Source organism: Camelus bactrianus, chromosome 32 (assembly GCF_048773025.1).
Source record: "Camelus bactrianus isolate YW-2024 breed Bactrian camel chromosome 32, ASM4877302v1, whole genome shotgun sequence".
NCBI lineage: Eukaryota > Metazoa > Chordata > Mammalia > Artiodactyla > Camelidae > Camelus > Camelus bactrianus.
The window spans coordinates 18,640,062-18,662,003 of NC_133570.1; the positions used below are offsets into that span (position 1 = coordinate 18,640,062).

The following is a 21,942-nucleotide window of genomic DNA, read 5'->3' on the forward strand; positions in this document are numbered from 1 at the left end:
CAGAAACAGGCCATCTGTGAAAAGTGACGGCCACCTAAAAGAGAATCAGAAAAGAGTTACCAAGGGTGGACAATCAGATAAATAAGAGGTGAGCCCCAGCGTGACCCTGAGAGAAACGTTTAAACATTCAACAACCATTTTCCACCAGTTTTCCATAAAATCTGCTTCCTAGGTCGTCTAAAGCTGGTAGAAACACCACGACAGGTGATAGCCCATAAGCGTAATAGTCTTTAGATTACCGAATTAACAAGAGGAGAGAAAATATACACAAGAGAACCCTTAGCAAGAAACAGCCCTGGCATCTTCAGAGGAACAAATAAAGGTAAAATCAATCTCACGTTGTAATGATATTATTAAATCTGTGGTTGGCAGTAGTACTATGCTACACAATCCAAATTTGCATAAACATTTATAAGACACAATGAACTGAAACTGCTAAAAGACTATTAAAAAGGAGAAATGGATAAACAGTAAAAGGATAATTTGAAAAGTCATGAAAAAGTCTCATTTATATTAATACTTATTTGTATACTTTTATAAATGATTTAAGGAAAATACACTACATATAGTGATGCAAATATATCCACAGGAGAAGTAGATTAATTGATATCTCACTGGTAAGCATGAATGAAACCACAAAAATAAAGACTTAATTCAGTTAGCAATATAGGTAACAACAATATGAAAAAAAAAATCAAGTAAGTTTCAGTGTGGATAAATATATTTATTTGGGGATAAGGGTTTATTAATACAGATTAGTCCTACCTTAAAAAAAAATCTTGAAACTTCCCAAAAAGGCCAAACCCCAGGAACACTACACCATGGGAGCTTTGTTTGCTTACAGAAGTGCCTGGACCAGGGACTTCCTCTGCGGCATTTAAGAATTACAAAACAAGAACAATTGACACAACAGACGAGACCTCTATATAGCAGTGACCCAGACTGCACACCTACACAACAATGGCAGAAACTGAGAACACTGCAGGAGACTAAAATAAACAGTGGGTAAAGAACTGGGCAGCAAATGATGACAGATTTTGTGAATTACAACCATATGACAAAAAGAGAGGTCACTGAGATGTGAGATGATACAGAGAACAACATTCTGCAAAGCAAGTCTTTCCATAAGATGTTGATAAGAAAAGCTCCCCTGGAATAGATACAGTGGTAAAGGCAATGCCAAAAATAAATAAGTTAAATTGATTTAAGAAAAGAGAAGAAAATACTGAAGTGCTCCAGGCACCTGTAAGATGCAGTTTTCTCCAGGGTCACCCTTAGGTCCCTCAGTGTAAGATGGGAAAGAACATGGCACAGAAAACCCTAAGGGTGACAGCAGAACTGAGCTATTTCTTGCAGTGCAGAAAAGATTGCTTATATTTATCTAAACAAACTGCTTCAAAGGCAAAATGGTAAGTATGATTCTGCTGATCTCAACATATTCACTCCAATATTCTAAGGCGGCAGCAGCAGAAACACCTCAGAATAAAGAAGGGACATCTTCATGAACTAAATAAAAAACATTCCATGTAAATTCCTTGCAGAGGGGTATAGGGAGAGAATGAGAAAATACTAGAAAAATGGAAAGGAGAGACAGATTGATTTTGTTGTTGTTGTTGTCCATTTCCCCCACCCCCACCAAGCCCTGGAGCTCCAAAGTGCATCTGCTCTGAGTCAGAGTTTATTAACAGCAGGTCCCCCAGTGGGAGAAGCCATTAGGTTCCTGCAGCAAAAACTCAGCTTTGTATGGGGTTATAAAATCGCAAGAAGAGAGGTTTCCTTACCACTTTTTTCTAAAACATGAAATCTTTGACTTTCAGGAAAGTATGTTTTTATAGCTATGAATTACTCAGAGACCATATGAGTACCATTTAGTTCATCAAAATTTTACTTAGCACATATTTTGAGCCAAGTACCATACTATCCAGTATATTAAAATTATCTAATGCTGCAAACATTTTCAAAATTAGATATAATGTCTAATGATACTACCATCAAAATTCTTAGGTTCATTAAGAAATGTACCACTTCAGAGACAAAAACAGAGTTTTTCTTGACATAAACTAATTATTATGGAACATCGTTAGCTGTCTACTGTTTGCCATCAATATGCCTTAGTGTCTCCATCACTCTGCAAAGAAGACAACTGGTGTACACATTCAGTCCAATTTTCCCAAGAACTCATTCCTCAAAAATCAATGTTCCTCAAAGGGAAGCCAGTCTGGTTTGCACTTTAGAACACCTTCGACCTCCACAGTACTACTGTCAATCTAGTGTTTTCCCACTAGACTGACTGGTATAAAATAATAGTAACAGGAGAAAATCATGTATCTGTTTCTGTCTCTTTCCTTTTAATTCAACATAATCTTTGAATGCTTTTCTGGAAAATGTTAGACACATCCTACAGTTAGATCCATATTTCCTCTTATGAAATATTAGAATGTCTAATGTCTTCTATTATTTGATTATTTCTAGATGGCATATTGGTCCCACAGATCAGTTTACTACTAGAAGTGTTATGGTTTACAGATACAAAATCTTAACTACAAAAAAATAAGAATTCTTCAGGTAACCTTGAAATCCAGAGAAAAGTTGATTCATTTACCCAGTAATATAGTTAGTTCATGAAAAATTCAAAAATATAACTGAGGTCCACAAACTTCCAGGCCAGTGGCCTTACCACCATCCTATTCTGCCTCATTAATATCAGCTACTGACAGTGATTCTTGGTCATGTTTTGTCTAAAATACTCAGTCTTAGCTAATTTGATAACCTATCTATTCTCAATGCCTGAGTCTAAAGTCTTCAAAGGCTAGAAATGTTCTACTTTAAATTAGTGTCAGACCAAATACTTTTATCATATTTACCTCTCATGGGAGATTTCATGGCAGCTTCTACCATCCCCACCAGAAGCTGGAGACTCTTGGGATCCTGAGCCAGCCCAGATGCAAACGCTGCCAGGGCATCGGCATGACGTCCAAGGTACTGGAGGGCAACACCCTGTCGGAAGTATGCCTGGAAATAAAGAAAAGATAGTGCATGTTTTACTGACACACCATGCTCCAACAGGCTGCTGAGGATTCTTCATCAGAACAGCAGGTCAGTAGAACTAAGATTGAGGTGGTCTTGGTTCAAAAACATAGCAAAGAGTTTGTAATTAAATCTGATTTCCTCCAACATCATAAAATGTAAGCATACTTCTTTCAAGCAAATTATATTTAAAACTTTCATTCTTTTCACTTCTAGAACACATTAATTTTTATCACATCCTTTGGCATTTATCCACATAATACTTTTACTGTTTTTTATGATTTTTAAAAAAATCTTTTATCTGAACTTTAATAGCATAAACTCTTCAGGAATAGAGGTTTGGAGATTTCTTTACATCTCACCAAAGTACCTGATACAGTGCAAGACAAATCTGAGATACTCAAATTCCACTTACTTTATATTTTCTCTTCTTATTAAAGGGGAAAAAAATAATATGTGATTATTGTTAAGATAATTGTAATAATGAGGAACATAACATGACTACATTTAATGTGGTGTCTCAGACATAATATTTAAAAGCTATTATCTAAAATGTTTGCTTTGCTTAGAATAAGATTATTGCCCTTTGTGTTTTTTTAACTGCTTTAGTTTAAAAACTAGTATTATCAGCTGTGAATATAAGAAAACATCCCTCCTTCCAGCAAGCTGCAGAAAGGGCTAGAAAATTAATAAAACATTTAAACTTTAGAATGATCTTAAGAATATGTAGTTTCTTTTCAAGCACACAAAGTAAAAATGAGTAAATGATCAGTGTTACTCATGTATAAATCAGTGAAGAATCTGGTACCTGATCAAATAACACATAAAAATGGCATATTATTAATGCATTCACTGTTATATGGCAACCTCTGCTTCTAAAATACGTGGCCTCCAATTTAACTTAATACTCTTATAATTCTATATGTTTGTTACACAAATATAACTTTTTCAGTCCAATATACTTTGAAACTGTAACAATTGTATTCATGGATCTAAATGAAGTTTCAAATAACTTCTAAAACTACTAGTTAATAAACATAATTTTTATAATTTATATTACACACACACACACACGCACAGTGAGAAGAAGCACCTTTCATGTTTACAAAATACAGTTACTTATTTCATTTTTATAATTACACCTTGAGGTAATTTCAGTGAGGCAATACTATTCAGTGTTTCTATTAAGAAATAATCCATAAACAGAATACTCAAATTATTATGGGCTATTCAGGCTTCTATTAGTTTAAACTACTAGCAGCTGTTAAAACTCAGACTCCAGTAAGACAATAACCTGTAAATGCACTTTCATTACTAATTCATAAGATCACTTCCTTTCACTAGACTCAGCCACTTTTTAATCTTTAATGTGTTTATACACATTTTTCACTGCCCTTTTCATTTCACATTTTAGGTGATTCCTATAATCCAAGAGGCAATATGTACCACATTCCAACTAAAAATAACTACAGTTTTCATAATTCTAGAAATGCTATGTTAAAGCTAAACTAAAACAATTTATATATATATACATATATATTTATATATGCCAAATATCTGTAAACTGTATTTATTATTTATGGAGAGAGACAAAATATATCTGTAGTTAATGATTTCAGGCATATATTTTAAGAAACACACAAATCTACTGTGGTAATCATCTCACAATATATGTAAGTCAAATCATTATATTGTATACCTTAAACTAATACAGTGCTGTAAGTTAATTATATCTCAATAAAACAGAGGGGGAAAAACACAAAAATGTAAGTTAGACTCAATGAATTTTGATAATTTCTTGCATATTTAAAGCAAAACTTTACCATTCATTACTTCATTGAGAAAACAACTGACTTTCCTGTCTGCCAAATGAAATCACTGAGAAGTACGATGTATCTACTCCTTAGTAAGTAGGCAAAGTCAAGTGTTAAAGGCCAGTGGTAGTGTCAGATTCACACAGCAGTTCAAGAAGAGTGTGCACGTTTTGTTTTCTTAAGACACTCAGAAATTGGATCCGAGAAAAGGTATGACTGGACCATGCTGCCCACAGTCTTGACTTCTTTTTTTTCAGATTTTGAGAACAGATATAAGAAGAAGGCTCAAAGTTCTCCCTTGACCCTCCTCCTGTCCTTCCAGAGTCCCTAACCCAATTTTGTAAGATTTTCTCAATTAAAAGCTTAGAAATGTTTCGCTGTTGAGGTAGCATAATGAGTCAGGCTCTGACAAACCCCTGTACCTAAGCCATAGAGTAGGGCTCTCCCAGTTTATTCCTATGCGATATTAATTGCATGTACAAATTGTTGTTGAATAAAAGTTAGTTATCTACATTTCTGTGAGAGATACACCACTACGGAGTTCAAGTTGATGATGATAAAACCAAGATTATGAGTTACTGCGATAGACTACAAAGATTTCAGCACAGTGCCTGACATAGAGTGAGTACTTAATAAAGTTAGCTGTTTTGATTGTTAGTTAATGAGAAAACAATCATAACAAGAACACATAATTGCAGACTAACAGAATATAAGGGGAGTCCGGTAAGTATTTCAAATATTTCATTATTCAATATAATATTGTTCAATTCCTGTCTATGCTTCATTCACTCCTCCCCTTGCTCCTGTTGGCAATGGGAAACTCACTGCTGTAAGGCTCCCAGATAAAAATCGGAACCACTTGACTAAAAGAAATTAGTCTGAACAGGTCTTGGGAGATGCAGCAGGTACCCACAAGATCCTCTGCCAGCCTCTTCCAGAACAAAGTTCAAGAAGCACTAAGTTTCACAGCTGTTTGCTGTAACTTCAAGAAAATTGATGTGACCTAATTTTTCTCTAACTTTCCCAGATGAAGCAGCTTCATCTGGGAAAAGGGCAAAATTTGGCCAGTTAGGGTTGAACAGAAGCAGTGTATATGTGTGGCTTGCCAAGGGAAGGTGGGGCCCATGAAAAAGTATTGAACACTTGGTGTTCAGCCAACCTCAGATAATATATCCTCCTGCCTCAGCACCCCTCATGCATATACGCACATTCTGGTTGCTGGTTATGTAGCAGATGTGAGAAGGGAGGACAACACTGACTGACTGCTGACAGCACCTAAAATGTGACTACTGTAACTAAGAAACTAAATTTTAAATTTCATTTCATTTCAATTACATTAAATTTAAATAGTCACAAGGGGCTGGAAGCTACTGTATTAGACAGAGCAGTTCTAGAATTTGGTCTTCCTCTAACAACAAGTCTCCAAACACAAAGTGAAAGGGCATATACTAAGTAAGTAAAATAACTACTACAAAAACTCTGAACTGAAGCTGTGTGACTTACTCCCAGGGCAGCTGCAGTAGAATAGAAAGGACTCATAAGGCTGACATTAGAATCCTACCTCAGTTGCTTTTTAGCTGTGTGCCTTTAGCCAAGGCACTTAACTTCACCCAACTTTGTGTTCCATTTCCACTTACAGAGAAGATGATAATCATGACCTCAAAGGTTTGCAACAATGATTGCTAATTAAAGCACATATGAAATTTGAAACAAAGAGTGGGTACTTTTTTAACAAGTTGAGAAGAAGTGAATTTCTCACCAACAGTGTTACACTCAATTTGGCATTTGCTATTTAACCAAGTGGTTCATCTGCTGTACCAGCTTCAAGAACAGAAATCACCTCTGATAAAATGGGTGACAAAAATTAGGGACAAAACAAAAATTAATGATCATAATGATCACCTTGAGTCATTGAGGAAATACTTGATTTATGTTTGGCATCTTCCATTTAAAAAGCTTGTAAAGTAGGTAATATGTTTAGGGAAATTTTTAAATCAAAATTGCTATTTAAAATATTTACATTTTTGGCATTTGATTGAGTAGGCTTCAAACATCCAGTAAATTCATTGTATGGGAGAAATATCTATGCTCCTTAAATAAACTCCTTTGGCCTAGGTGGAAAAAGAAGAAAAAGGTGGCAGAAAATAGATGACCGAAAATCTATCTGTAGAAACATGAAAAAGTCCCCCATCTCAGAGACATCATCCTGATACACTAATTAGAACTACCACAAGATGTTGTGGGGCCCAAGCCTGACACCTATTTTAGAATTAACAAGAGTTCGGTTTTAAACCATATCAGTCCTGCCACTATAAACTGTCGTTAAGTTTCAGTGCATATATGTAGGTATCCTCTGAAACCTGTGACGCTATCTATCATTTGTTGAACCGCTACCCTGTGCCAAATACCGCACTAGTTGTTTTCCATAGTTTATCATTAATGCTCACAATAGTCTCCAAGAGTTCCTATGACAACTACTGCACAAAAGAAGTGGTTATGAAACTTGCCCCAAATCATGCAGCTATAAAGTGAGACCAACCTGCTGCCAAAAACTCTTCACACTATTACACTACCTCTTTGATAAAAGAACAAATAGTATGCAATTGCCCTCGAAATCAAGCTTTTTGTTTGGGAATTCTTATACTTGCAAAATTCAACCTAGGGAGTCAGAAATGAAGGAAAATCAGAAATGACACAGAAAATTTATGAACATGAATATTTAATCTTTATTCCATTAGCAACCGTTGATTGCAGAACAATTTTTAATGAATTGGATGGAGGGAAAATTCATTTCATTAACCTTTCATATAAATGTATTATTATTGAACCAAACAGGCCACTGTACTTGCAACTCAGTTCGATGTTAATTAGATTATAGGAATGAGGCTTTAAATCAAAGGGAAACAAAAGGAGCCATCAGCAAGCTTCTCAGCCAATGCTTGTTTGTTTGCTGGCTAAAATGGATTTTTACCTGCAATAAAATTTGCTATGCTTCTTTTATTTTCTGATATTTTCAAGTGGAATTTCTTTTGCTTCTATTTGCTGACACTTTATATTAAAAATAAAAATAAATAAAACCTTGAGAATCAGCAAAGAACACATTCTTCATGTAGCAATGTGTTTTACCTGCTCAGCTGGGAGTAATCATTCCTATCTCTCCAGAAAACTACACTTCCATTTGTTACCAGTCTGTCTTATTATATGCTGAAAGCACATGCAAGAGATTGGAGGCTATTTTAGAAAACACCATTATTTAGTTTGCAACTCATAGTCAGAGGCCCAAATGGCCTAAACAAAATGTTCTAACCAAATCTGCAGCTGTGAATTGTTTTTCTCTCCATGGCTTTTGGTACATTCAGTATCAACTTCTAGAAGAAATCTTCTCTTAATCATAATTATTTCATGTCCCATCAGCTATTTCTTTTCCCAAGATTATTTTTAAACTAATTATATCAAAAGTGTTAAAGTAACAAGTTTATGGGAAAATCATGTTGAAAAGAAACTAGAAATTTGATAAGCAGTGAAAGATGAAATGACAACCAGGAGTTAAATAACTAAGTAGGTATTGTTTTCTAGCACTGGAGGAATTCCCAGTGTTAAAGTTTATGTCAGATTATAAAATGTGTGTACCATCATCTGGAGTTTCTCTTCTAAGCTTTAAAAATAAACAGTGAAAGAAGTTTGAAGTCCTCTCGAGTAATGGTTCTGAACTGCCCATCTCTTGTGCCTTTGCTCTGTGGGTGTGGCATAGGCGGAACATAAAGTCATGCCAGGAAGAAAACCAGGGAATTTCCTGAACATTCTCCAAGAAATCATCTGGCTTCGGCATGAGGTTTGTTCCCCTGCCCTAACAATCCTCCCCCCTACCACAGAACACAGGATGTGTGCCCTTGCACACGCAGAATGGTCCTGGGGAAAGTGGTAAAACCAGAAGCAAAATGGAAAAAAAAAAATGGTGAGCAGAGAGAATTAGGAGAGACACTGAAGCCAACAATGTGGGAATTAAAAGATTCACTAACTACTGAAAAAAATTTTACCGAACCAAACTTGGGTCCACTCACCCAAGCACAGTAAAGCCAATCTACTGACCCTAGTTTTTGGTAAAGGAAAGTGCAGCGTTTACTGCAAGGCACCAGACAAGGGGTCTGGGGCAGCGAATGCTCAAAAAGCCCAAACTCCCCAGCAGGTTTCAAGGAGGCATTTTTATAGGCCAGGTGAGGGAGGGGAGCCACAGACTATGTGATCAGTTCATGTACAATTCTCTGGTTGATGATGAGGTAACAATTTTGGCACCATAGATGGGACCGCAGTCCCAAGTGGGTGTCTCAGCAGTGACACATCGGCCCCTGGCTAGTGGCAGCTCCTGGATCCTGTCCAGTAGCTGCCTGAGCACCTTTGCCTCAGGGACAGCCCCAAGCGCTTGCTGCCAACCAGGCATCACTGGCCCACGGCGCTTTCAATTTTTATAGTAGAGGAAATATGGCACTGGCATTGGCTGGTTGAGACATCTATGTAAGTCATGGGAGTTCACATGTGATGACACCAGGGTATCATTCCCTACTAGGCTGACTTCGCCAATGGCTGAGCATTAGTTGGAATTTTCCCTTTTGGACTTGGCTTGGTCCTTTGGCTCTGTTTCTGACAGAGCATTAGTTGGGTTCTCCCCTTCAGACTCACGCTTGTTCATTTGCCTTCACCTCTGGCTGATGGATGGGGCATTGGTTGGGAATCTCCCTTTCTGGAGCTAGGAAACTGCAACCGTGAGCGAACATTTTGCATTGCACTGGTTTATGTGCATGATATTTGACAACACCGGCCATGAATAATTAAGTATGGGTAATCAGGGCGCTGCTCTATCTTGTAGTCCCCCTAGGGTGTATTTTGTAAAACTGGGAGATCTTCAGTTTTGCTTCCATAAATGAAAGAAAATGGTATTTCTTTGTAACACTGTTTAACCTCGGTACTCCTTGAGATCTCAAGAAAAATGGCCCCTAATGCCTCTGCTGTTGTATCAAAATGAGCCTTTTGGAACTGGTTTGGCTTTTACCTGGGGGGGGGGGGGGGGTCTCAGTACCTGAATCCAAAGTCTGTCCTCTCTTCCTGGTTTTGACCTTCATTAAAGGATCCTGGTAACTTGAATGCTGATGCATGTTCCTCTAAAAGTGAGGCATGTGAACATGAGTGAATGATACGTATTACTGTCTACTACCATTAAAAACACTTGGTATCTCACCTACCATAATGTAGCTGTACCTAAAGCATGTCAGATTAACAGAAATCCACTCTCTCCAGAAAGCAGTCTCTCTCAAATTATTGCCATCAGTGCTCATTACTGGGATACAGGAGATCTACCTAAGGCTTTCTTGAGCAGATGAAATTCCACCATTAGTGGCTCACTCCCTGATCTTTCTGATCTGATAGCTGACAGTTGATAACTCTTGCTTTTCTCATCAAATTATAATTCAGATGGGAGTCCAAACCATTATACTGTGGAGAAGGTCAAAGCCATACAATAACATAACATATTTCCTAAATTTCAAATTTATTTGAAGTTTCTGGGAGGGAATTTTTTTAATTAATAAACTTTATTTTTAGAGCAGTTCTAGATTCACAGCAAAAGTGAGTGAAAAGTAGAGAATTCCCATGTAACCAGTGTTCTGACACATGCACGACTTTCTACACCACAATGATACTTCTTTACAATTAATGGAAAATTATTTTTACATGAAAATTATGGAAGAAAAAAAGGGTCCACACAATTAATAAAAAACATAAACAAACACCCATCTCCACTCTACCTATAGCCCCAGTCCTTGGAATAATCCCTCTTCTGATTCTTTAGGTAATTGGGAAAGCAAAGTCTGAGAAGTGCTGCCTACACCACTGAGAGCTTCTACCTTTGTCAACTGCTAGCTCACAGAAAGAGTCTCCAGAAAAGAGGATGTATCAGGGAAAGGGAAATGAACATGGTGACATGAGTAAGTGGAAAGAACAGGGCTGAAAGGCAAGAAAATATGCCAAAAAAAAACACTTACACAAATATTTCACACATGTTTTTCTAAACAATAAACTTCACAGTCTACTTCTTTCCCATTCCTATGTTAGGTAATCTTTCTTTATTGGCACATATGTGTTAAGGTTCCACATATCAAAGTGAAAAACAAGACAAAGGAAAACGTCTCAATGCTTAACCAGCACAAAAACATAACAATATAATTTATATCTTTTCAAAAGAGAAGGGGTTCCATTCCTAGGCAAGATTGAGTAAGCATCCAAACTTTCCCACTGAATACAACCACATCCTGGAAAGACTTCATGGAATAGCTCTCTGAGGACTCTGAAATGTAAGTAAATGGGAGCAGATGAATTGAGGAAGGAGAATAGACTTCAAAGTAGTGCCAAATCAGCAATGGATTTCCTGTTTTGTTTTGTTTATCCTTCCCATCTGGTATCACCTATTTTGGATTCAAAGGCAACTCAAAATGAGGAAGTACTCATTGGTAAAAACAGAATGCACTGCAAGAAAAGACCTCTTCTTCTGGTCAGAGATGCAAGACAGAGAACTCCTAAGGATCAGAAAGAGTGGAGAAAATCCCATTTAAAAAATCACTTTTCCATTCTTTCCCAGGCCACATCCCAGGGAAACTGACAGTGGAAGGGACAGCAATAGCAGTGGTTGCTGGGCAGGCATATAAAATTCTGAGGAAGAAGACCCTAATCACAGGAGCTGTGGTCCCAGGGGTTCAGGATGAGTCCCAATGCTTTCCTCTCTCTCTCTGCCCTCTCACTACTTGATGCCTCATAAAGACATAATTACAGGACTTGCATGCCAGAGCAGGGAAACTGAAGCCCTAGTTTTGGCTAGAGCATGGGTAAGGAGGAGGGTAGGCAGAGAGCTGGAAAGTGTTGGGGAAATCAGATATAGGAGGAAGCTTATAAGAGATTCCATAAAGAAGTATATGGATCTGACCCTAAATAGCATACCAAGGTTTTGAGAACTAAACTGGAGAACAGACTACCACCTAGTTCTCAAACTGACCAGTGGGTAGTGCATACAAAAGAAAGGTCCCAGTAAAGCTACAAAAACTGTGAAAACTTAACTGACTTTGGAACCAAAGTCCACAAAATATGGGTTGAGACTTACAGCCTAAACCTAACCAGGTAAACTGTATACTAAAACAAACTACATCCTTCTTAAAGTATGAACAAGATGCAATGAAGTTAATTCCAAAACATTCAGGATATAAACAAAATTACTTGGCTGATGAAGAACGCAAAAAAAAAAAAAAAAAAAAAAAAAAAAAAACTCTACTCACAAGGAAATAAGGCAATCAACAGATGCCAACTCTGAAATGACACAAAAGTTAAAATTATCAGACAACTATTTAAAAGTAGCTATTATATCCATGCTGCAAAAAGTAAGGGCAAATAGTCTTGTGAAAAATGGAAACATACACACTCCTAGCAAAGAAATAAAAGATATAAAGAAAAACCAAATAAAAATTTTTAAGCATAAAAATAAGTAAAGTGAAATATTTAGACATGGGCTCAATAGCAGAACATAGATGACAAAGAAAAGAATCAGTGAATTTAAAGACAGAACAAAAGAAATTACCCATCTGAACAACAGAGAAAAATAATTAAAAAACAAAAATGTTCAGAGCCTTAGTGATATGCTGGGCAATGACAAAAGCTCTAATGTTCATGTCATTGTCATCCCAGTAGGAGACAATAAGGGGTATGGAGCAGGGAAAAAACTTGAACAAATGACTAAAAATTTCCCACATTTTGTGAAAGACATAAACCTACAGATTCAAGATCAGCAAATCCCAAACAGTATTAACCAAAGAAATCCATGTCTAGAAGCATCATAATCAAACTACTGAAAACTGAAAACAAATAAAAACATCTTGAAAGCAGCCAGAGAAAAATGCCACATTGCCTGCAGGTAAATAACATTTCACATTACTGCAGATTTCTCATCACAAACCATGGAGGCCAGAAAGCAGTGGACAGACTTTTAAAGGGCTGTTAGAAAAGAACTGTACACCTGGAATTCTATAATCCTTCAGGAAAATATCCTTCAGGAATTATGCTGAAATATAAAGAACTATGAAAACTTAAGAGTTAAAATATAAAGAACCCAGTAAGAAATGGGCAGATTTGAACAAGTAAGCACAAAAAAAAAGATGTTCAACATTATTAGCCATTAGCCAACATTAGTCAAGGAAATGCAAAGTAAACCACTATTCACCTATTTTAAAGCAAACAAACAAAAAGCAATGCCAATATCAAGTGCTGATGAAGACGCAGAGCAACTAGAACTCTCAAACACTGCTGGTGGAATGCAAATTTCTAGAAAATAGTTTTTCAGTTGCTTATAAAGTGAAATACAGATTTACTATATGATCCATCAATCCAACTTCTAGGTATTTATCCCAGAGAAATAACGTATGTTTACATAAACCTGTACAAGAATATTCACCATAGCTCTATCCATAATTTCCCCCAAAAGGGAACAATACAAATGTCCTTCAGTGAGTGAATAGATAACTCTTTTATTTTTCAAGTCTAGTTTCCATTGGTAGCATTTAGCCCATTTGCCAGTTAACTACTCCAAACAGGGTCAAAGTACAATCCAAACAAAGTCAAGGGATTAAATCTATTAAGATCAATTAAGGGTTGTGAGCCCTGTGAATGATTTCAAAATGTTAAAGGTATTTTTAAAAGTAAAATGTTGCTTTGGGTATCTCAATGACAAGCATGCACAAACACACACAGACACACACAGACAACAAGCACTGCAAACCTTACTATGAAACAAAAAGGATACATAAAAATGAAATGTTCTTTGTATGAAAACAAACAACAAAACTACTGGGGAAGTAAAGATTTATTTATATGAATATTTTATGTCTATAAATGTAATTTAAAGGAAAGCCAAAAATATGAAGTTATGAGAATACAAAAAATGGACAGCAGTATTACAGCTGATGTCATTATTCACAGAATCTATAATTGTGAATTCAACTACTGACTAAAATTTATTTGTAACCCTACAATCAATACTCAAGAAGCTTTCATGTCATGCAAGGACATGTGCAGAACACGGAAAATCTGAGTCACTCAACCATATGTTCCCTGATGAGGTAAAACAAGCTGATACTTTGTCTTATTTCAGCTCTCCTAAGTAAAAAGTATCCTTTTCATTAGTGAGTTCGCTGATTTCAGTAGCTCCCAAGTGTAGAGCTGGAGTGTTTCTAAGTACAAGTCTATTATGTTCCTTACAGAAAAAAATGCATGTGTTAGATTAAGCTTTGTTCAGGAATGATCTATAGTGCTGTTGGCCATGAGTCCAATGTTAATAAGTCAATAATATAGATATTAACTCAGGTATATTTAAACAGAAGTACATATAAAACACGGATGTGTGTGGATCAGCTGACAAAATGTTGTGACCAGAGACTTGCAGGAACCTAACCCTGTATTTCCCCTAGGAGCAATGGTTCAGCTCAACTTTATAGAACATAACCATCGTGAATAACTAGAACTGACTGTCACATTTTGATCAGAGGAAAAGGAAACCATTTTACCCTTGGCTATAACACCCAGTGAAGTGGCAAATGTGCAAGTTCTCTGTTCATTACCCTCTCCTGGAGCTCCAAGACAGGAAACAGAGAAAGAATGGATACCTACATCTATAAGTAGAGGTACAATTACTAACAATACCCGTAATAGTTATTCTTCATTAAGTACTTCCTAACTTAACAACACGCTACATTCACTCATGCTTTAAACAAATATTTGCATGATTAGCTCTGTGCTAAGCACTGTGCTAATGAAACTCAAGGGAGAGAAGACAGACACTGTCCATACCCTTCTAAACTCATATCTACTGCAGGAGTAAACAAATACACAGTTAAAAATTGTGAACGTACAATAAAGAAACAAAACATGTATAGTAAGAAAGAATAACTGGTGGGGGAGAAATACCTTATTTAAAAACATGCCCAGAAAAGGTACCATTTAAGCTTAGAGTTAAGGATGTTAAGAAGCCTGCTAAAGAAAGAGCACTGCAGCCAGCGGTGCAAAGGCCTGAGACTAGAAAGAGTGCGGTATGCTCATGGAATTCAAAGAAGGCCACTGCAGTGGGAAGGAATGCCTGAGAAAAGTCCTTTAGTTCCCATAACGACTTTGGAAAGCAGGCATTGTCATCTCTGTTTTTTAAATGAGGAATTTCAAGAGTTTAGAGAAGTAAAGACACTAGTTCACAGCTAGTGGGCAAAACTTCAAGCAGGATGGATTGATGCCAAAATCCACGCTCCTTCACTTACATCATGCTGCCTCCCACTTTCTTCCTGCTGTCCTATGACTCACTCCCAAAGATTCTCCTGTCTTACCAAGGTAGATATGTTTATATATCTTAAAGAAAAATAACTAAATCACAGAAATGTAATAAATAGGACTTGCTGTCAACAAGTGCAGTTGATATATGCTGTTTCTCTGTCTGTGTACATCCTGGGACCTTATGCACCTCTAAATAGTCACATGCTACGACTGACACGTTCAGTAATTACATTATTATCCTCATTACATCTCTGTAACCCCTTGATGCCAGGCCTTTCTCTCAATCATGAGTTAATGTACCTTTCCCCTATGAAACATGAGAAGAAAATGGCTTTTATTTTTATAGATGGGAAAACTAAGGTAGAGAGAGGTTAAAGTTCACAGTGTCTTCCCCTTAGCACATTACAATTATCCTAAACAGGCAGTTCTGTTTTGCACACAGTATTTACAGATATTTTAATTCTGAAAGGATCTATACCAGGGATTTAGGTTTCCCATTTTCTTTCTTTGTTTTTGTTTTCCTAGGTAGTTATTTATGTGACTGTCCTCCTAACTAAATGGACCAATCTGGGCATAAACCATTTTCTCATTTTCTCTGCTTATAGAAAGGAATGGTTTATTTCAGCACTGCAGATAACATCTTGAGGTCTCAGGAGGATGACAAATTGAAACAGTCTCTTTCTTGTCTAACATTTCCTACCCAAGAGTCAAGTGATGATGTTAAGGAACAAGTCTCTCTTCTCCTGACAATTTGCACTTACTTTCTTAATAGTCCTGCTAAGATTCAATGAATTTCAGTTTGCTTAGAGCCTACTTAGTGCCTGCCAACTAGCACAGGAAGCTTTCATTCATCAGTGTAATAGTCCTACTGGTGATGCAGTCCTATGAAATTATGGCAGCAATTCCAAAAAAGAAACAGCAGAAATGGGGCAAATGAATTCTCTTTCAAAATAGCCACTAGAACAGAATAGAAATTCCCACATAACTAGAAATGTAATACATTATTTTGATTGAGAAACATTCAGAAATTTTACTGAGGTATGATATCAATGTGCTTAAAAAATTACCTATTCACTGGAATTTCATTTTATAAAATCATTTGAAAACAAGCACAACCACCAAATACAACTGCATAATTCAATTAATAAACGTAGGTCTTGGTAATCGTGCATAAAGAATAACACACACACAACTGGTCCCTTGACTGGCTAAACAGTTTCAGATCAGTGTTCTCCTTTGACTTAGTCTCTGGCAAATACTTCCGGTGTGCTATCTGACAGGCACCTTTGGTGCAGCAATGGTGCATGTGATTCCACGCCTCTTCCAAAGATCACAAATTGCTACCATTGTTCCCTCTATTATTTAAGCTCTTTTTCTAAAAATACTTCTAAATTGAAACATTACTTTCTAGTATTATTTGTTGACAAGTTTTAAACTGCAAAATCAAAGTGATTTCATATTTTAAATTAAAATCATCTTTAGCATTTTTCTGTAACTCTCACCTTTCATTAAGAATATGTTCTCTATCTACTATGTATAAATGTGTTCAGTGCTACAGAGGTATATAAGAAGAGATAACTCATCTCAGCTTTCAGAAAGCATATAATCAACTTGGAGAGATATATAAAAGCTGCACATTAAACAATTTCAAAATTGTTCCTAAGCAACATATGAACAAGCGCACATAAAAATTGAATATGGACCTTCCCCCAACTTACAAAGAAGTTGTTTTTTAAAAGTTCATTTTCAAGCCAGTTGTTCAGAATGTTTTAAGCATTTTTCCATTAAAAAAAATTATGCTGTAAAAGGCAGCTACATTATATAACCAGTACACAATGACCTACTCCATACAAAATGCCACTGGATTACAGGACTAGCAGTAATACAGAAAGGAGAAGAAATGGAACTGGTATTTGTTAGTATGTGGCAAGCACTTTTCATGCAAGTAATGTTATTTAGTCTTAATCCTGCAAGGTAGATTATTATGTCTTTCTTTAAAGATACGAACCTGAGGCTGATAAAGGTTAAGTAACTAGCTCAAGGTAATGACAGAACAGATTCAAACCCAGGACTGTCTGGTTCTGAAGCCAGGACTCCATTCCTGTAACATGCAGCTTCCCTTTAAAACAGCATTTATAAAGGAACATTTTTTCCATAGTCCAAATGGGAATGTCAGAAATACAAAAATATATTCACAACCTAAAAAGCTCCTGAATTGCAGAAACAATGACTTTTCATCTTTGTATCTCCAGTGTGGTAGTGTGATGTTGACACAGAATAGGTCCCCAATGATTACTGAATGAATGAACAAGTGAACAAAAAAACAAATAACAAATTAACAGAAAATGAGTTCTTCAAAGGCAGGGGTCATTTTTATTCATGTGTGTGTATACACATACATACATACAGCCTACCATAGACACATAATCTACCCATCAGTAAATATTTATTAGTAAAGAATTCCATCCTGCTAGCACATCTCTCATTCTGCTTTTCCTAAGTTTGCAATCCTGACTGCTTCCAAATTCATTGAGCCTAACGTCTTTCAAAATCTCCGTTCTCTCCTCCTTCCTTTCCTTAGACACTGAAATCCAGAAGACTAAATCCATATTTACATCTTTTATGGGCTCAGCATGCTCCCTAGACAGGGAATTTAACCTAGGAATCTTTACCCACAATGCTCTTGGATCTTTGAGTTTGAAAAAGATGCAGTGCCCCCTGGGGAGACATCATCCAAACTCGTATCAATGAAGTGGATTTATCTTGTCCAGAGGAAATGCAAATGAACTTGGTTGCATCAAGTTTCTGAAACTACACTTCTTAAGCAAATTAAGAAACCCGCTTCAAGTTGTTTGAAAGGAATGCTGGCTGACACTTGCAAATGAGTCGTCTACGGAGAAGCAGCTTGACTCTGCAGCTTATCATTTCATATGGTCTTAGAGATGAATATTCAGATCCCACATCAATTTTTAATGTAATAGATAGAATCCCAAAAGCTTAAAAACTAGGTTCCACTTCATAATCTGTCATTCCCTGCACCTTCTTTCAGGATACATTAATTTTTCAATAAGTTCTTTTAACTAGCTCCTAAAATACATTTTTAACCACTACAAGTTCAAAAACAATGCACAAAGTCCCTAATTTAATTCACAGATTATATAAAGAACCATTATTAATTACAAAATTGTGACTGTAATTTTAAAAACATAGAAGTGATAGTAATACAGGCTCTGAATTTCTCACATTAAAAGTCCTTGAAGAAAAGACGAATCATTTTCTTAAGCTCCCAGATGAGTACATTTAATATCCTACACCAACCATGTTGATTATTTTCAAAATTATCCTGGATATTATTCATGGCAAATGTTAAACTATCAAATATCTTATACTATTGATAAGTTCTCTCTGAAGACATGGCTCAGCAAGTGTATACACTTTGTGAAACAAAAGAACCAGAAAGTACTTTCAAGAAAGAACAACAAAATCTTCATTTCCTTCAGCACAATTGGCTCAGAGGAATGAAACAGAAATACTTGTTTTTAAAACATGCTTTATATCCACATTTAAATGCCTAATTAATCCTAATAATTAAATGTTGCCACTAACCACTTTCTTTGCAAGATCTCTTTTTTATTTCCATAAACTCTGGAATTTAATGGAAATCATTGTGTCATTATGGCCAGAGTAATAAATGTCTATTGGTCAATAAGCTCTGAACCTTAACAGGCAGTTAACTAATTCAGTTGGAAATAAGACCAATAGTTCTAATGGCCTCTAATTTCACTGCAAGAGGCCAGCCTTATGAACTATAGACGGTTTTCATAAGCTCTTCCTACAGCAGAGAACAGCAATTTAAATGTAAAAAACATGCATTTGAAATTCAAGTGCTTACACTGATTTCATTTGCCAGTAAGACCACAGATCAGAAGAGGTCCTTCCAGAAGAAATATTTAAGTGCAATAAGTAGAGCCAATGCAAACAAAAATAAAACGATTTTAAATTACAAGAGGTCAATTTAGTCTATTTGAAAATCATTCAAATTTTCTTTTGCTTATTTGAAACAATCTAAATAATTTTTTTTAAAACTGTACAAAAGTAACAACTGTACAAACACCTTGGAATAAAAACAAGAAGAGAGGCTTAGAAAGTTGATCTCTTCCTGCTGTCTCACTCATCCTCCCCTGAGAGTGAAGGCTTCTAGATTTCAACATAAACAGATATAACTTAGTACACAGATATCAGTATACTTGAAATAAAATGGTTTGGAGACATCAGTAACCACTCAAAACCTGATCCTTTCAGCTGTTTGTCTTGCATCGCAACAGGAAATAAAGCATTTCAAGCCATAAGGTAAGAATGTCCCTTCGTCCTATACTAGGGGGAGGCTTCCATATGAAAATGAGCAAGGTTGTGTTCATTTCTCTACCAGCATTCAGTTCTGACCTGATCATTTTGGGTCCCTATCCACACTTCCATAGCAGCCATACCTACTTATAGGAAAACCTCTTAAATTACACATTTAGGCTTCTTATTCCTAATGACATTTAATTTAAAAAGTATTTACATGTCAAATTTAAACATCCTTATACTTATGTATCACTTACTTTGTTAATTATGGTGAAAGAAGTTAAAGCTCTCTGGCCTAATTTTATACCAAACTTTTGACAAACCTAGAGAAAACAAAGCACTATATTTTCTAGCCTCTAGTTCAATCATAATCACATTTCATGCAAAACATTTAGACTAATCTTCCTGATGGCACAGCAATTAAAACAGTAATAAAATATGGCACACTGAACTAGAATTCCAGACAGGTAGTAAAGAAGCCTTGGGCTGCTACTAGCCTTGTTACTGACCATTTATGTGAATTTCAATTACTTTCCCTCTCCTGGCCTCAATTCCACTATTCCTAAAGTAAGAGTTTGGGTTAAATGATTTCTGGAGGTTCTTCAGAATTGTGTAACATTCTAAAATCCTACTCTATGAAATGTGATCTTCTTTAATTATTTATAGAGTGGCTAACTGCTATTGTTGGTTTCATTTCACTGTCTTCTTTTTCAAATTTTTTTTTTCCTAAAAAGCAAACCTAACATAAGAGTCTTGGATTAGATATCTGCCACAACCATCCCTCCCCCATAGCAGGGCAAGCCTTCCCTTTTGACAAAAACACTTGCAATTGGCAAGAAGGGTGTAAGTGAGACTATTTCTTTCCATGTGTTAATGAACCACCTATTGCCAAATGGAACTCCTTCCTTAATTCCAGACCAGCAAACTCCATTTTCTGATGATGTAAAATGACAAAGTACTAACTAGAAGGAATCTAATATAAAGTCACAATTGTCATTAATTGGAAGTTACTAGAGTAATTATTAATACGTCACATTATCATTCGACCAAAGAAAATGTCAAAATTGATTTATGAATTCAAGGATCTCTAATAAACAGGATCTATAATCAAAGTCCTCTATAAAATGACCAGAGTAGAGAAAATAACATTTTATAGGTTTAACAAATGCTCTGAAAATATCACATTTTTTATTGTTTAGATGCCTTTTTTCAGCGTTACACATACACTGAAATACTGAATTAAACTAGATGAGTAGGAAGGGAAAATATTTTAAAGTCTCCAAAGGAGTACAACCTGTAGCATCTTTAACAAGGCTAAAACAATCCTAATGATGACTAATGTCCAGAGGATCCCAAGAAGCATCTATCTCTAGAGGCACAAGAGTACGGCCTTTGTTCAACCAGCTAATTAAGGTGAATTGAAGATAAATGCAAATAAGAAATATGGGCATTTAGAGACCAATACATCAAAAAAACAGACGAAGAAAAAAAGCTGCTCAATTAATTGCAAAGTCATAACAACATGGGTAAATTTCATGTTTGTTTTGGAATTTGTCAGACTTCCTGTTTCTATCCTTATGAGTTTTTGCAATTTTAAACTAGCTCAGATTATATCATAAACATATTTTAGCATTAGAGATTTTGGTATGTATTTATACTCTGGACTTACTTTAAAACGCCGTAATAAAAAGTTACCTATCTTTGGTTTATAAAAACTACAATTTTTTTTGTGTGTTAAATTTCCTAATTGCTACATATGGTCTATGTATGTTCTCAGAGCACAATTAACATGTTAATGTGATGTTGAAATAAAAAGGTGACATTACTAAAAACTTATTTTACAGTTAATTTCATAACTTAAACTCAAATTCTTTATGCTAATATACTTATCTTATTAGTAGTATAAAAAACATTTTTCAACTAAGGTAGAACAAATAAATTTAAAATGTTTCTTTCAAAGAGATTTAAACTACATTTATGTTATTTTAAAGATACATATTAAAGAATATATTTTCATTCTAGAAAATTCAGGAAAAATATAAAAGCACAACAATAATTAAACTCATACTTTAATTCAATTATCCAGAATTCACTTTCATTTTAGTTTGTATATTACCAATATTTTTTTATTCAAAAATACATTACTTTGCAAAATTTGGAATTTCTTTAACTTTTTATTTTGGTTTAAATTGGCTTAATATACTGATTTGGTTATATAATCTTCATAGATAAAGTAGACAGAGCAAGATGAAGTTAATTTATAAGATGTTTATGATTTTATAAATGTATGATACACACACTGTTTGTGTAAAATTACATACACATATATATGTAAAATCATGTGTTGAAAACAATTCTTTCAATCAGATCCAGTCAAATTTACATATCAGAGCTGAAGTCAAACCAT

General features: G+C 35.6%; 1 protein-coding gene across 3 annotated transcripts in view; it reads right to left on the minus strand.

Moving 5' to 3' along the window:
• Positions 1–21,942, minus strand: part of TTC28 (tetratricopeptide repeat domain 28) — a 478,119-nt gene that overhangs the window by 245,741 nt on the left and 210,436 nt on the right. For all 3 annotated transcript variants that reach the window (XM_074356732.1, XM_074356731.1, XM_074356733.1), the window contains one exon: positions 2,865–3,012. In XM_074356732.1, the coding sequence (XP_074212833.1) occupies positions 2,865–3,012 (148 nt within the window). The remainder of the gene's footprint in view (positions 1–2,864; positions 3,013–21,942) is intronic.